At 38.9% G+C, this 14,287-nt stretch overlaps 1 protein-coding gene across 3 annotated transcripts in view; it reads left to right on the forward strand.

The window, feature by feature from the left end:
• The window catches only part of HMCN1 (hemicentin 1), a 924,522-nt gene that overhangs the window by 590,496 nt on the left and 319,739 nt on the right, over nt 1-14,287 (forward strand). For all 3 annotated transcript variants that reach the window (XM_073642974.1, XM_073642975.1, XM_073642976.1), the window contains exons 75-80: nt 1,236-1,392; nt 4,492-4,613; nt 7,722-7,886; nt 9,410-9,517; nt 9,730-9,864; nt 10,012-10,146. In XM_073642974.1, the coding sequence (XP_073499075.1) occupies nt 1,236-1,392; nt 4,492-4,613; nt 7,722-7,886; nt 9,410-9,517; nt 9,730-9,864; nt 10,012-10,146 (822 nt within the window). The remainder of the gene's footprint in view (nt 1-1,235; nt 1,393-4,491; nt 4,614-7,721; nt 7,887-9,409; nt 9,518-9,729; nt 9,865-10,011; nt 10,147-14,287) is intronic.

Raw genomic sequence — 14,287 nt, forward strand, 5'->3', positions numbered from 1 at the left:
ACCCACTTCCTAATAATTTGAACATTGTTTTCAGGTGGCCCTCTGACCTCCACGTCTCTTCCAAAAGGCATTGGAGTGCCTCCAAATTTTTGGCAACCTTTGCATTCACTGCATAGGCAAATATAATGGTAGACCCACTTCCTAATAATGGGAACATTGTTTTCAGGAGGCCCTCCCCTAAGTCTCTTTAAAGTGGTATTGGGGTGCGTCCAAATTTTGGGCAGCCCTGCCATTCACTGCATACGCAATAACAGTATAGGAGACCGACTCTTTAGTAATGGGAACAATAAAACATAGCCGGCTGATTGCTCTCTAAGAATAGTGAGGGCCGTCTGCTGACCCTTTAAGAATAGTGAAGGCTGCCTGATAGCCCTATAAAAATAGGCTTTGTGACTTTCAGAGTCCCTCCTTCATAAATGAAACACGATGTGTCTGATGATATATCACACACCACATGGCCAGATAAGGTTGTAAAATGTTAAAATGACATTTCCTGGTGAATGCATTTGTCACGGTTGAAAGCAATGCAAAAGTGAAAAAACGCATCAAAAACGCTACGTGTGAACATAGCCCAAGGTGTGGAGGAGGATTTTTGTTTTTGGTTATTTATTTTGCTTTATATACAAGTCATTACCCTGGAAAGGATATTCCTTAACATATTTCCCAGGAAAGTCCATTTTGGTTTAGTTTTTGTATGTTTTATTGTGAGTCCGTAACAGTGACGTAATACCTCTGACAACGTTTTTGACAGAAGTGACCTGGGAGTCAGAAATGCTTCCAGGGGTCTTCCCCATGCTGTCCCCATGTCATTTGAGCACTGTTCCCATCGATTTGGTCAATTTTTAGGCCCTCTGCAGACCGTCGGGGGGGAGCCGCCTGAAAAATGCTTGAGTTTCCCATAGTCTTACATTGGGCTCGTTGCTCGGGTCGAGCACCCGAGTATTCCTATGTGCTCGACCTGAGCATCGAGCACCCAAGCATTTTAGTGCTCGCCCATCGCTAGTTGTGACCCAATGAGAAGAGTTGGGTACTAATGCCTTTTGCAAGTCTCTAAAGGGGCTTTCACCTTATCACAATGTCTTTTCATAGAATAATCTTTTCGGATGTGATTAGTTGCTCACAGTTCCCTTTGACTGCATTGTTAGGGTACATCCACATGTAACACCTTTTGTAAGATGTCGTATATTGTAGTAAATTGATAAATATGTTTTTGTGTCCCTGAAATTGTTCTTCAGATCCTCCATCTATAATGCACGGTCCACAAAACATTACAGCATTGGTAAATAAGCAAACGACATTGAGCTGTGATGTTACGGGTACTCCTAAACCAAGAGTGGAATGGAAGAAAAATGGACACCTCCTTCATACAGACCTCAATCAGAATACTTACAGGTAAAGTGACCACGAGCCTAAGCGCAGGCTTAGAAAGATTTTTATAAAGTTATACATTTTTTATACAATTACAAGTGAGAAAATTGTTCAGTGAAACATAAAAATATATGGTGGCATCAAGAAAGTATCACATAATATTGATCCGAATGTCTATGGTTCCATGAAAAAATCTGATAGCATTCGAATATCATCCAATTTTTTTCACTGAGATAGAGGAGAAGGTGGTGAAACTTTTTTTCTCTCATCAATGAAAAAAAAAAATGATGAAACTCTGATGACCAAACTGTGCTGAAAATCTGATGACACGCTGATGGAAATCGCTGATGAAACTCTTCTTTTCTGACGTCTGAATGAGGCTTTATGGTTACAATGAGCTTGAAACATGTTTATCTAGGTCCATACAAATACTGTGATACCAAGCTTGCATACATTTTTTTAGTGATAAAAAAATTCAGAAAGTTGTAAAAAAAAAATTGCTTTTGTGGTGCCATTTTCCAAGACCTGTAATGTTTTTATCTTTCCGTCAATAGAGCTGTAGGAGAGCATGTTTTTTATGTGCTGAGTTGACAGGTTCATTTATACTGATTGCTTTTTATTCAATTTTTTTAGACAGGACTGAAAAACCACAATTCTAACGCTTTGATTTTTTTTCTCTTTACGGAATTTACTGTATGAGTTAATTATTTTATATTTTGATAGACCTTTATTAACACTTTCAACCTGCGGCTGTATAATTGCTTTTACTATTTACTGCAATAAAGCAGCATTGCAGTATAGAGTGAAAATCACAGTCTTCTATGAACTACAGCCTGTGGCTGAGCTTTACAGGAATTCCAAGAATGGTCCTTAAATGGGTTTTCCAGTACTATTGATAATTGACTAATGTATTTTTACTGTTGTTACTGAATATGAGTGACGCTATAGCTGGCCATTCATAGGCATCACGTGACCCCCGACTGCAGCCGGCTTTGACATCCGCTGATGTCATGTCAAGCTCCAGCTGCAGCTGGGGATGACTCAGTGCTGCGTTCCATGGTGAGTGATGGGTTGTGGGCGGGGTTACCCCGCATGTCACACCAAGCATCCACCGCACGCTTTCCCTCTCCTCATTCATTGGGAGAGAGCACGGTGGATGCTGGTTGTGATGAGTGGGGTAACCCCGCCCACAACCCAGCATCCACTGCGGGGACAGCGTCACTGATGTCACGCCTCACTTGATTGTCACGTGATGCCTGTGAGCGGCCAGCGATAGCGCCGTTCACAGGCTGTAACAGCAGCGCAAGGTATTTACAAAGAAACTTCTTTTCAACATAAAAATACATTGGGCGATTATCAATAGTACTGGACAACCCCTTTAAGCAGGACACAGGCTGCGATGGTAACTCATCGGTGCCCACGATGACATCTTCAACTGCTTGCTTTAACAGAGATTGATAGCAGCATTTAAATAGTTAACATCTGTGTAATATAGCCATCATCTACTGCGTGTGGAGAGAGCTCAGCTCTTGAACCCCTTCCACTCTTGCTCCACACAGGTTCTAACACATATCTACATCATATTGAGCAATGGTGTTAAAGGGTTTTTCAAGGCTGAAATGAAAAGTCTGCATTCACTCTATGGGAGTGTAAATTTCCAAATCATGATAGTGCACAATGCATTCACAGTTATTGATATAGTCCCTTGATAGCACTAAGAGTGGGCGGTCACATGACTGTATTTGCTTACTGTTGGTCACTTGGCAACTAGACTCTTCCGGCTTCTCGCGATGGATGAGAATTAAGAGAAGTCGGATGAGTCCATACACTCACTTATGGCATACAGGGGAATCATAGAGTGACTGCAGGCTTTTCTTTTTAGACTGGATAGTTGCCCAGTCAACACTGATAATTCTGCAGTCAATCCGTGTGACTGCAGACTCATAAATCCCCCCAGCACACGCACTGTGCAATGCGGGGATTCGCCAGTTTCAGACCCGATAATGGAGGGTATGTATGACTTATACATACTCCCGGCCAGGGCCCGGCCAGTGGGCGTAGCCTCGCTCTCCATACACTTGTATGAAGCGAGGCCGCGCCCTCTAGTTGGCCATGCCCACTGGCCGGTAGCTTCACTAGACGGGATGTGGCCTTGGCTCAATACAAGTGTAACTCATACATACCCTCTGTTACCGGGTCTGAAACTGGCGAATCTTCTCAGTGTACAGTGCCTGCGCTGGAGGGACTTATAAGTCTGCAATCCACAGGTGATTGAAGACTTATCAGTTTTGACCGGACAACCTCTTTAAGTATTGCCCAACTTAATTGCAGACTTTTTCATTTCAGCCCTTTAAGACCAAATAAGGCCCGGTCCTAAAGAGATTCATCTTTGCACCATGCACGTTTAAAAGGTTGTATAATCTCTAACTGGGGTATGCAATCAATGCAGGATCAGTGGTGGTCAAATTGCTGAGTCCTTCAAAAGTCATGATAAACTGTCATAATTTGTTCTAAACTTTTCCAGACACACCGCATGTAAGATTGTGGCACTCTCTCTCTTGCTATAGCATATTTATAATTTCCACTGTAAATAAGAAGTTACATTTATGAACTTAGATACTGACTAATGATGAGCGAGTATGTTCTGTTAACCCTTTTGGCGAGCATGCTTGGGTGTTTTCCCGGGTATCTTCAGCGTGCTCGGGTGTTATGTTTTAGTCACCCCTGCACATGATTTGCAACTGTTTGACAGCTTTAATACTTGTGAAGAATGCCTAAGAACAGGCATTCCTCACATGTATTAAAGCTGTCAAACAGTCACAAATCATGCGCAGGGGTGACTAAAACATAACACCCGAGCACGCTGAAGATACTTTGAAAACACCTGAGCATGGTCGTAAATCTCAAGTAACAAGCATGCTCTCTCATCACTAATACTGACATATATTACATTGTCATTTACTACAATTTATAACCTCAAATCTTGAGCAGCATTGTTTGATGGTTTTATTTCATCTGCCTGTTTATGTGTCCTATGCTTTTAGGGATGACTATAATTAGATGTTTTGGTATTGCAGACCCTATTTACAGGTATTGTGCTTTAATATGACTTTATTTTTGCAGACTTCATTCTTCAGGATCACTCATAATAATTTCTCCATCTGTAGACGACACTGGAACATATGTGTGTTCTGCTTCAAATGATGCTGGTTATGATGAAATTGAGGTTTCCTTAACAGTACTTGGTAAGAAAACACAGACTGTAAGCTAATCAGCTCTCACATCTATCTGTATGATCTTGAGAGAGGGTGAGCGAAAACATTTTTCTATGATCTACTGTATTATGTAATACAAATATCTAGACTTTTTTTATATTATTTATTTTATCACCATTGCCTCTTAGTTGCAAAATAATATGTAGAGGGCACTGTAGTTCGATGGAATGTAACGTTTAAAGAGGACCTGTCACTAGGTCAAAAGCTGACATTTTTTGTTCTGATTGTTTTCTTGCCTGATTATTTAGATTTTTTCTTTTTGTGTTTGCTTGTTTTCTCTTTTAAATCCGCCATATGATTCCAGAGGTGTGGGCCTTTTTATTCACTGCTAATTCTTGTGGTCTTTACCACACATGACTCCACATGATTCCACTTGAAAAATATGATCGGTAGCCACCCACACAGTAGTCCTTATTGAATGGAGCTAATCCTATTGAAGGAAGGAAATCATTCTGACAGTTCAAACTAAATATTCTCATATTTCTGCTATGGTTTCCAGTGCAAATACACATCAGTTCTTCCACAATCCATTGTGTGAACATGCGCTTACATTTGCAGATATTCTTATAATAAATCTGTCCGGCGTGAATATATCTTTAATGTAACTAAACATTTTTCAGGAACTGTTTATTTTTCAAAGTAGACCAGAACTTGACATATCTAATCTCATTGGTTGCTATGGTCAACAATTTTCAGTGCAAAAATATTATCAATAAACTAGAACACATTAGATTATATAGAATGCCTTGTTGCTACAGTGAAAATATTCCTGATTAATTTTCAACAAATAAGCAATTAGAGTGCGGCTCCCAGCCAGGCCGATGAGAAGAGGCATTTTGTCATTGTCAAAAGATTTTTTAGAATTGATTTACTGCAGAGCCGGCTGTCAGTCAGTGCCGGGGTGTGCTTACAGTCACCACTGTGAAGTCTGTGAGCATTGATTGCAATTGCTCCGGGCACTCCTGCATGACTTAAAGCCCTGGAGAAATAAAGTTCCCAGGTGCCGCACTTTCACAACAGCGGCCAGACACATCTATAACGCCACTAACATGCAGATTTACCCTTTTTCTACAGGTTAATAGCATAATTGGTCATGATAGCTTCCCTTTAAGTGTTAGGAGAAAGTTAAGCAATACAAGGTTCACAAAAGACTTCTCTTTTTCCATCTGTTAAGTGAAAAGTAAGGTTTCAATTTAAAGTGGATTTGCCATGAAGTTTTTGAAGATGTCAAAGCATTCGCCGAGCATTGCGCGGCGAATAAGCCTCCTTACCTTGACGTGCCAGAGCTTGTTTGTCACTCTCCATAAGGAGAAACTTTACCCCTTAGACCTCAGTCCAGAGCCTCTCACGTAGACAAATCAGTTCTCATACTTTGCACTGACGAGGGCCAACAGTCCGAAACACCGTGTCTGCAAATTGAGATTCTGATTTGGCTTTTATCCTAAGTCATATTGCACGACTCGTTAAAGGGTTGATTGTGACTTGTAGGATTGCTGCTTCGAATAGGTGGCGCTATAGAGTACAAGTCCTCTTTTCTCTGAAGAGGCAATTTGCATACGAAGATGTCAAAAATACTTCCCTTTTTTTCAAATCCATTCTGACATAGGAATTTTTCATTGGCATTTTAACCCCTTTCCGACATGTGCCGTACATGTACGGCACATGTCGTGTCTTTCCCTTTGGTGCGGGCTTCGACAATGAGCCCGCACCTTTCTGGGAACATGACCGTTTATCTGTACTACTGTCATGTGCCCCTAACAGTTGCAGGTGGAATTGCGATCCACTCGTGGCTGATAACATGTTAAATACTGCTGTCAATCTCTGAAGGACGTCATAAGTCCTGCCCATGGGGTGCCCATGTCACATGACCGCAGGTCGCCGAAGGGTTGGCATGACAAGCCAGGGTCTGCAGTAGACCCCTGCGCCCAGCAGTCAGCGCTCATAGCAACTGAGCATTTCTGCTACACACAGGCGATCAAATTTCTAGTCTCCCATGCAAATTATTGAAGCAAGTGAAAAGTAAAAAAAAAATGTTTTTAAAGTTATTAAAAAAATGTAAAAAAATATAAAAGTTTAAATCACCTCTCTTTAGCCCCATTCAAAATAAAACAATAAAAAATAAATAAAAAATGGAATCGCTGCATTCAAAAACACCCGATCTATCAATATCTAAAAATAATTAATCAGATGGTAAACAGCGCAACGAGAAAAAAAATCAAAACGCCAGAATTACGTTTTTTTGGTTGCCACAACATTGCAATAAAATGTAGTAATGGGCGATTGAAACTACCCCAAAATCGAATCAATAAAAAGGTCAGCTCGGCAAAAAATAAGCCATCACCCGGCCCCAGATCCCAAAAATGGAGACGCTACGGAGCTCAGAAAATGGTGACTTTTTTAACAAATTTTGTATTTATTTTTCACCACTTAAAAAAAATCAAACTTATACATGTTTGGTATCTGTGAACTCGTAGTGACCCGTGGAATCATAATGGCAGGTCAGTTTTACCATATAGTGAACATAGTAAATTTAAAAAAAAACAACTGTGGAATTGCACTTTTTTTGCAATTTCACCACACTTGGAATTTTTTTCCCATTTTCCAGTAAAAGATATGATAAAACCAATAGTGTCATTAAAAAGTACAACTTGTCCCGCAAAAAAATAAGCCCTCATATGGCCATATTGACCAAAAAATAAAAAGTTATGGCTCTGAGGAGAAGGGGAGCAAAAAACAAAAGCGCAAAAAACGGAAAATGGCCCGGGGGTGAAGGGGTTAATTTGAATAGTTTTTCCACTAGTCCCAGTATTTGTTTAAATGAGGATATAATTGTCAAACTATATGCACTTGATTTAACTGTTGTAGTCAACTAGTAATTATTATACTCCGTGATCTATTCATCATTAGAAGTTTTCTTTTAATTATTTTTCCCTCTAAAATGTCAGAAAAAAAGAATAACTTGTCTGATAATGTTATTGATGGCCATGGTAGATAAAAAAAATCATGTCCATTTGCAGTGAGTTACAATTTTGAGACCGTCCATTTAATAAGCCTGTTTATAATTTTATCTCCCTGCAGTGCCTCCTTCCATTGCCGATGAAGTTGCAAATATCTTTGTGAGTAAGTCTTCACCTGCAGTAATTCCCTGTACTGTATATGGTGTTCCACGTCCAATGGTCCATTGGTCAAAGGATGGATTAAACCTCCCTGCTGAAGGAGAAAACTACAAGACCCTAGATTCTGGTAAGCTCAATTGTTTACATACAGTAAACGTAGTAAAATAGGTTAAATCTGGCGACCAACGCCTGTCAGTTTTCAACACTAAATGATTTTACATCGGAAAGTATTTATAGTTGTTACTCTAGATTTCAAAAGTATAATTTATAGTGTTCATCAATTTTATATTGTACCCCAAATAAGCTCTTAAAGCCTTGAAAGTCCCAACATACACTTTATTTGCAATTTATTTCTTATGTAATCAGGCGATTCTTTTAAATGTTGTTGTATGTTCATTCTTCTAAATTCTTCTGCTAAAATATTTAACTTGGGAAGAGGATGGAGAAGCATACCTTTCTGCCCATCCTGGTGGCCAGTGGAGGAAGCCTTAGTGCCCTCGCTTTGTTTTATGTCATAAAGATGTGGATGCTAAAGAGGAGAGAGGCAGATGGACAACTCTGAGGCTGGGCATACTTACTTTTATAGCGCTCTCTCAGTGTATTCTGCAGTCCACATTAGTTTGCTCTTTTTCTCCTTATGCTCTGTCTCTCCTCTGCCTATTCCAATTACCGTACTAAAATTTAAGAAATAAAACAAACCCCTATCAATCTGCAAACACTATTAGACACATAAATTAAAATTGTACAAAAGTGACAAGGGAGCCAACAAACTCTTGACCACGTCCCTAAATAGAGCAGACTCCCTAAATTGATACAGGCAACATACCAAAGCCAATAAGCTAAAATAGACACAAGACCCCAAAAATGATTTGGACCCTAGACCAGACCTCAAAAGAAATTCAAAAGTAAAATGCAAAACGAAGGTCAGTCTCAAAATAATCCCTTAAATTGACACAAACTGCAGAACTGACCTCTAAATTAATACAGATCTCAGACTAAACTGTACAATAAATATCCAGGCCTTACAACAGATACCAAAACATTTTTTGGATCAGACCCCAAATTTAATTCAAAGACTAGACGAGATTTCATAATTTATTTAGCCCTCAGATAAAAAACTTCACAAAATAAAGACCTCAAATTTAATAAGGAATACCAGAAGCCCTCCTTGAATTATATCGACTCCACACTAGACCCACAAAGTAAATGGTGCCCCTGAATGAAATCAGACCTGGCACTTAACTAGAATACAAGTACAAGCCCACAACCAGACCCCAATATTAAGACTTCAGATAAGATCGGAGCAAGAAAAAAAATTCACACCCTAGACCAGAACATTTACTTACTGATCCTTTCTTTTGGAGCACCAACATACAATGTGTACTGACTCAGATATTAGTCTAGTTAAAAAAAAAGAAAAAAAAATGAAAAGAAAATCTTTACGGTATCTGGGGTACACAAAAACTCTTACTTTCGAACATCATATTAAATTCTGGATAGATGCCCTGTTCATCTTTAATGGAAAAAATGTTGCCATTTATATTCTAGAGGGAAAGAGCAATTAATGGTCTGCCAACACTAAGTTTTTTAATTTAATATAGCAAGAATTACTCAGAGGCTCTAAATTTATTTCTTCTAATTGGATTCTAGGAAGTATCGAAATAGCACGTGCAGAACTAAGTCATGCTGGAACATACACTTGCAAGGCGGTTAATGAGGTTGGCTCTGCACAAATTTCTATAAATCTCCATGTCCAAGGTTAGTAGTTAAATTACAGTCATTAACAAATCATTATCACTAAAAAACATGTCTTTAATAAAAATAGAAATGCTGGAATGCATGACATCTATGTATGCATGCATGTAGTAGATCCTTTATTTGGTGTTATCTGCATTACTTAATATTCCAAGTATCGGTAAAAGTAACTCAATGAATTATCTATTTTTCCTTTCTGATAATTTCCAAATTAGAGGTTCCTGTCATTCAGAGTCAAGCTGATTTTATGGAAGGAATTATAAACCATTCTGTCACTCTATCATGTGAAGCCATTGGAACACCTTCACCCACATTGACATGGCAGAAAGAAGGTGTCTCTATCAAAACAGGTACTATGTTTCTAATATCTTTATATTAGATCATACAGTATATTTTATACACTTATTATTTATACTGTAACTATTTTATGACCTGTCACTATTTTATAGTTGTATTGCTTCATTACCGTTTTATTTATTTGTTTTTCTGTTTTGTAGGAAGTAATTATTCTGTTCTTCCTAATGGAGGCCTAAAAATTGTTAACGTGAGACAAGTAGATGCTGGAACTTACACTTGTATTGCTCAAAACCCAGCTGGTACAGCACTTCGAAGGATTAAACTCAAAATTTATGGTAAATTATTTTAAGAGATGCAATTGAAGGGATTCTCTGGGACTTTGATATAAATGGCTTACTCTTAGGTCATGCCATTAATATCAAGTGGGTGGCTGGTTTAACTCCCAGCACCCCAAACAGATAAGCCTGGTACAGCAGCTCTCTGCAGTTTAGTACTATACTTTTGAGTAGGACTCGACTGTATTACCAGACACAGAGATGTGCCTGCTAAATAATGAAGAGGGCATATGGACATTTTGGAGCTGCAGCCACTACTGTTAGCTAATAAGTAGAGATGCTCAGAATTGGACCACCACCTGGCAAGTTTGATATGAAGTCCCAGAAAACTACCTTTAAACTTCTGGGCTTGAATGCAAAGTTTTCTCTCTGGGATGTACCAAAAATGAGAGGGGAGCTAGGGAGCTATGTCAGATATGTAATAAGATGTCATTGTGTATTCTGCAGACCTGCTACTGATAGAGAACACAGCTGCTTCAAAAGGGCTAATTTTAAGGAGGAGAACATACAGGTGCTTCTCACAAAATTAGAATATCATCAAAAAGTTAATTTATTTCCGTTCTTCAATACAAAAAGTGAAACTCATATATTATATAGAGTCATTACAAGCAGAGTGATCTATGTCAAGTGTTTACTTCTGTTAATGTTGATGATTATAGCTTACAGCCAATGAAAACGCAAAAGTCATTATCTCAGTAAATTAGAATAATTAACAAAAACACTTGCAAAGGCTTCCTAAGGGTTTAAAAAGGTCCCTTAGTCTGTTTCAGTAGGCTCCACAATCATGGGGAAGACTGCTGACTTGACAGATGTCCAGAAGGCAGTCATTGACACACTCCACAAGGAGGGTAAGCCACAAAAGGTCATTGCTAAAGAAGCTGGCTGTTCACAGAGTGCTGTATCAAAGCATATTAATGGAAAGTTGAGTGGAAGGAAAAAGTGTGGCAGAAAAAGGTGCACAAGCAACCGGGATAATCGTAGCCTTGGAAGGATTGTTAAGAAAAGGCCATTCAAAAATCTGGGGGAGATTCACAAGGAGTAGACTGCTGCTGGAGTCATTGCTTCAAGAGCCACCACACACCGTCATATTCAGGACATGGGCTACAAGTGTCGCATCCCTTGTGTCAAACCACTCATGACCAATAGACAACGCCAGAAGCGTCTTACCTGGGACAAGGAGAAAATGACCTGGACTGTTGCTCAGTGGTCCAATGTGTTGTTTTCAGATGAAAGTAAATTTTGCATTTCATTTAGAAAACAAGGTCCCAGAGTCTGGAGGAAGAGTGGAGAGGCCACAATCCAAGCTGCTGGAGGTCTAGTGTGAAGTTTCCACAATCAGTGATGATTTGGGGAGCCATGTCATCTGCTAGTATAGGTCCACTGTGTTTTTTCAAGACCAAAGTCAGCGCATCCGTCTACCAGGAAATTTTAGAGCACTTCATGCTTCCCTCTGCTGACAAGCTTTTTGGAGATGGAAATTTCATACTCCAGCAGGAGGATTGGCACTTGGCACCTGTCCACACTGCCAAAAGTACAAATACCTGGTTTACAAGCAACAGTATCACTGTGCTTGGTTGGCCAGCAAACTCGCCTGACCTTAAGCCCATAGAGAATCTATGGAGTATTGTCCAAAGGAAGATGAGAGACACCAGACACAACAATGCAGACGAGCTGAAGGCTGCTATCAAAGCAATCTGGGCTTCCATAACACCTCAGCAGGGCCACAGGCTGATCGCCTCCATGCCACACCGCATTAATGCAGTAATTGATGCAAAAGGAGCCCCGACCAAGTATTGAGTGCATTTACTGAACATACATTTCAGTAGGCCAACATTTCAGATTTTAAAAACATTTTTCAAGCTGTTGTTATAAAGTATTCTAATTTACTGAGATAATGACCTTTGTGTTTTCATTGGCTGTAAGCCATAATCATCAACATTAACAGAAATAAACACTTCTAATGACTCTATATAATATATGAGTTTCACTTTTTGTATTGAAGAACTGAAATAAATTAACTTTTTGATGATATTCTAATTTTGTGAGAAGCACCTGTAGCTGTTTCCAAATCATGAATCTGCTAAAATGAAGACACAACTGCTTATTAGCAGTTAATTTGAATCTCTTACTTAGAAAACCTATAGAAACAACTGCATATATATTGCAATAGTTATTCTTTATTAATCACAATCTAGAATATACAAAATAAAAACATAGTTAAAAATAGTGGGTGATAACCTATAAAACAAGTGCCACAGAAGATACAAGATGTAATGGAATAATACATCAGGGAAAGAAATAAGCATGCACAATACTGTTTCATAGATGTACAAAATGAAAAAAAAATCAATGGATCTATATTTCCATTCGTGTCCACTATTGCGCTAGTGTCTAAAGCAAGACAACCTATTTGTTAATATTATAAATAATAGTACATAAAGACTGATGAATCACTTCTGGAAATGTAATAAATACTCATAAGTAAAAAGTCACAATAAAAGAATTGAATGAAGTAACAAAGTGACTGATAGGTATCAGAATGCCTTAGACTTAGATTGACAGAAAGTGCTTGGTACATAGTGTCCTAGTGATAAATTATATTTGACATTATGTGCATATATGCAAAAAGATAAGAAGTGAATAACAGCTAATCTGACTAATTAATTAAATACATATAGTACAGACCAAAAGTTTGGACACACCTTCTCATTTAAAGATTTTTCTGTATTTTCATGACTTTGAAAATTGTACATTCACACTGAAGGTATCAAAACTATGAATTAACACATGTGGAATTATATACTTAACAAAAAAGTGTGAAATAACTGAAAATATGTCTTATATTCTAGGTTCTTCAAAGTAGCCACCTTTTGCTTGGATGACTGCTTTGCACACTCTTGATGAGCTTCAAGAGGTAGTCACCGGAAATGGTTTTCACTTCACAGGTGTGCCTTGTCAGGTGTAATAAGTGGGATTTCTTGCCTTATAAATAGAGATGAGCGGTGTTCGACTAGAACTGTTCGCCAATCTCAAATTCGAGCTGTTTTGGGCGGTGTTCGAGTTGTTCGACGAACCCGAACGATTTGCAAAAAATTTGGCTGTTCGAGGTTATGTTCGATAACTGTTCGTGCACCAAAAGCGTGTCCTGCATGTCTGGCGCTATTTAGAGCACCAATCATGCAGGGATTGTCTGCCACTCACTGTAATGCCACAGCCATGGTGGTTGTGGCATTACAGTGATTGCCCAAATCGATGGGAACAGTGCCAACAGTGAAACATGAAAAGCCGGCAATTCAGCAGCGGCATACACCTGTACCCGACAATTTAGAACCGAAAGAATAGAGCTTCACACATAGATTAGATAGATATAAACATGTCAGCCACATATATACGAAGTACAGTGACAGTGTTGCTTACTGTACTTGTCATTTAGCGTAAAGGATTTATCAAAAAAAATAATAGTGTTTTCATGCACCATCTCTTTAAAAAAGCCGGCCGGCAATTCAGCAGCGGTACCCGACAATTTATAACAGACAGAATAGAGCTTCACACATAGATTAGATAGATAGAAACATGTCAGCCACATATATACGAAATACAGTGACAGTGTTGCTTACTGTACTTGTCATTTAGCGTAAAGGATTTATCAAAAAAAAATAATAGTGTTTTCATGCACTGTCTCTTTAAAAAAGCCGGCCGGCAATTCAGCATCTGTACCCGACAATTTATAACAGACAGAATAGAGCTTCACACATAGATTAGATAGATAGAAACATGTCAGTCACATATATATGAAGTACAGTGATAGTGTTGGTTACTGTACTTGTCATTTAGAATTAAAATAAAGGATTTATTATTAAAAAAATTGGCGTGGGGTTCCCCTTAATTTTAGGCTCTAGCGGAGGTTAAGCAGACGGCTGGGGCAGATGTTTGAAGCCTGGGAAGGGGGTAATACCCACGGAGCTTCCCAGGCTACTAATATCAGCCCCCAGCTGAATACATAGCCTTTACTAGCTATTAAAATGGGGGACCCCCCAAAAAAAATGACGTGGGGTCCCCCCTAATTTAATAGCTAGCAAAGGCTAGGCAGACAGCTGGGGGCTGATATTAATAGCCCAGGAAGGGAGCCATGAATATTGGC

This window comes from Phyllobates terribilis, unplaced genomic scaffold, assembly GCF_046119375.1.
Source record: "Phyllobates terribilis strain yellow unplaced genomic scaffold, ASM4611937v1 Scaffold_8__6_contigs__length_399053987, whole genome shotgun sequence".
Classification (NCBI taxonomy): Eukaryota; Metazoa; Chordata; class Amphibia; order Anura; family Dendrobatidae; genus Phyllobates; species Phyllobates terribilis.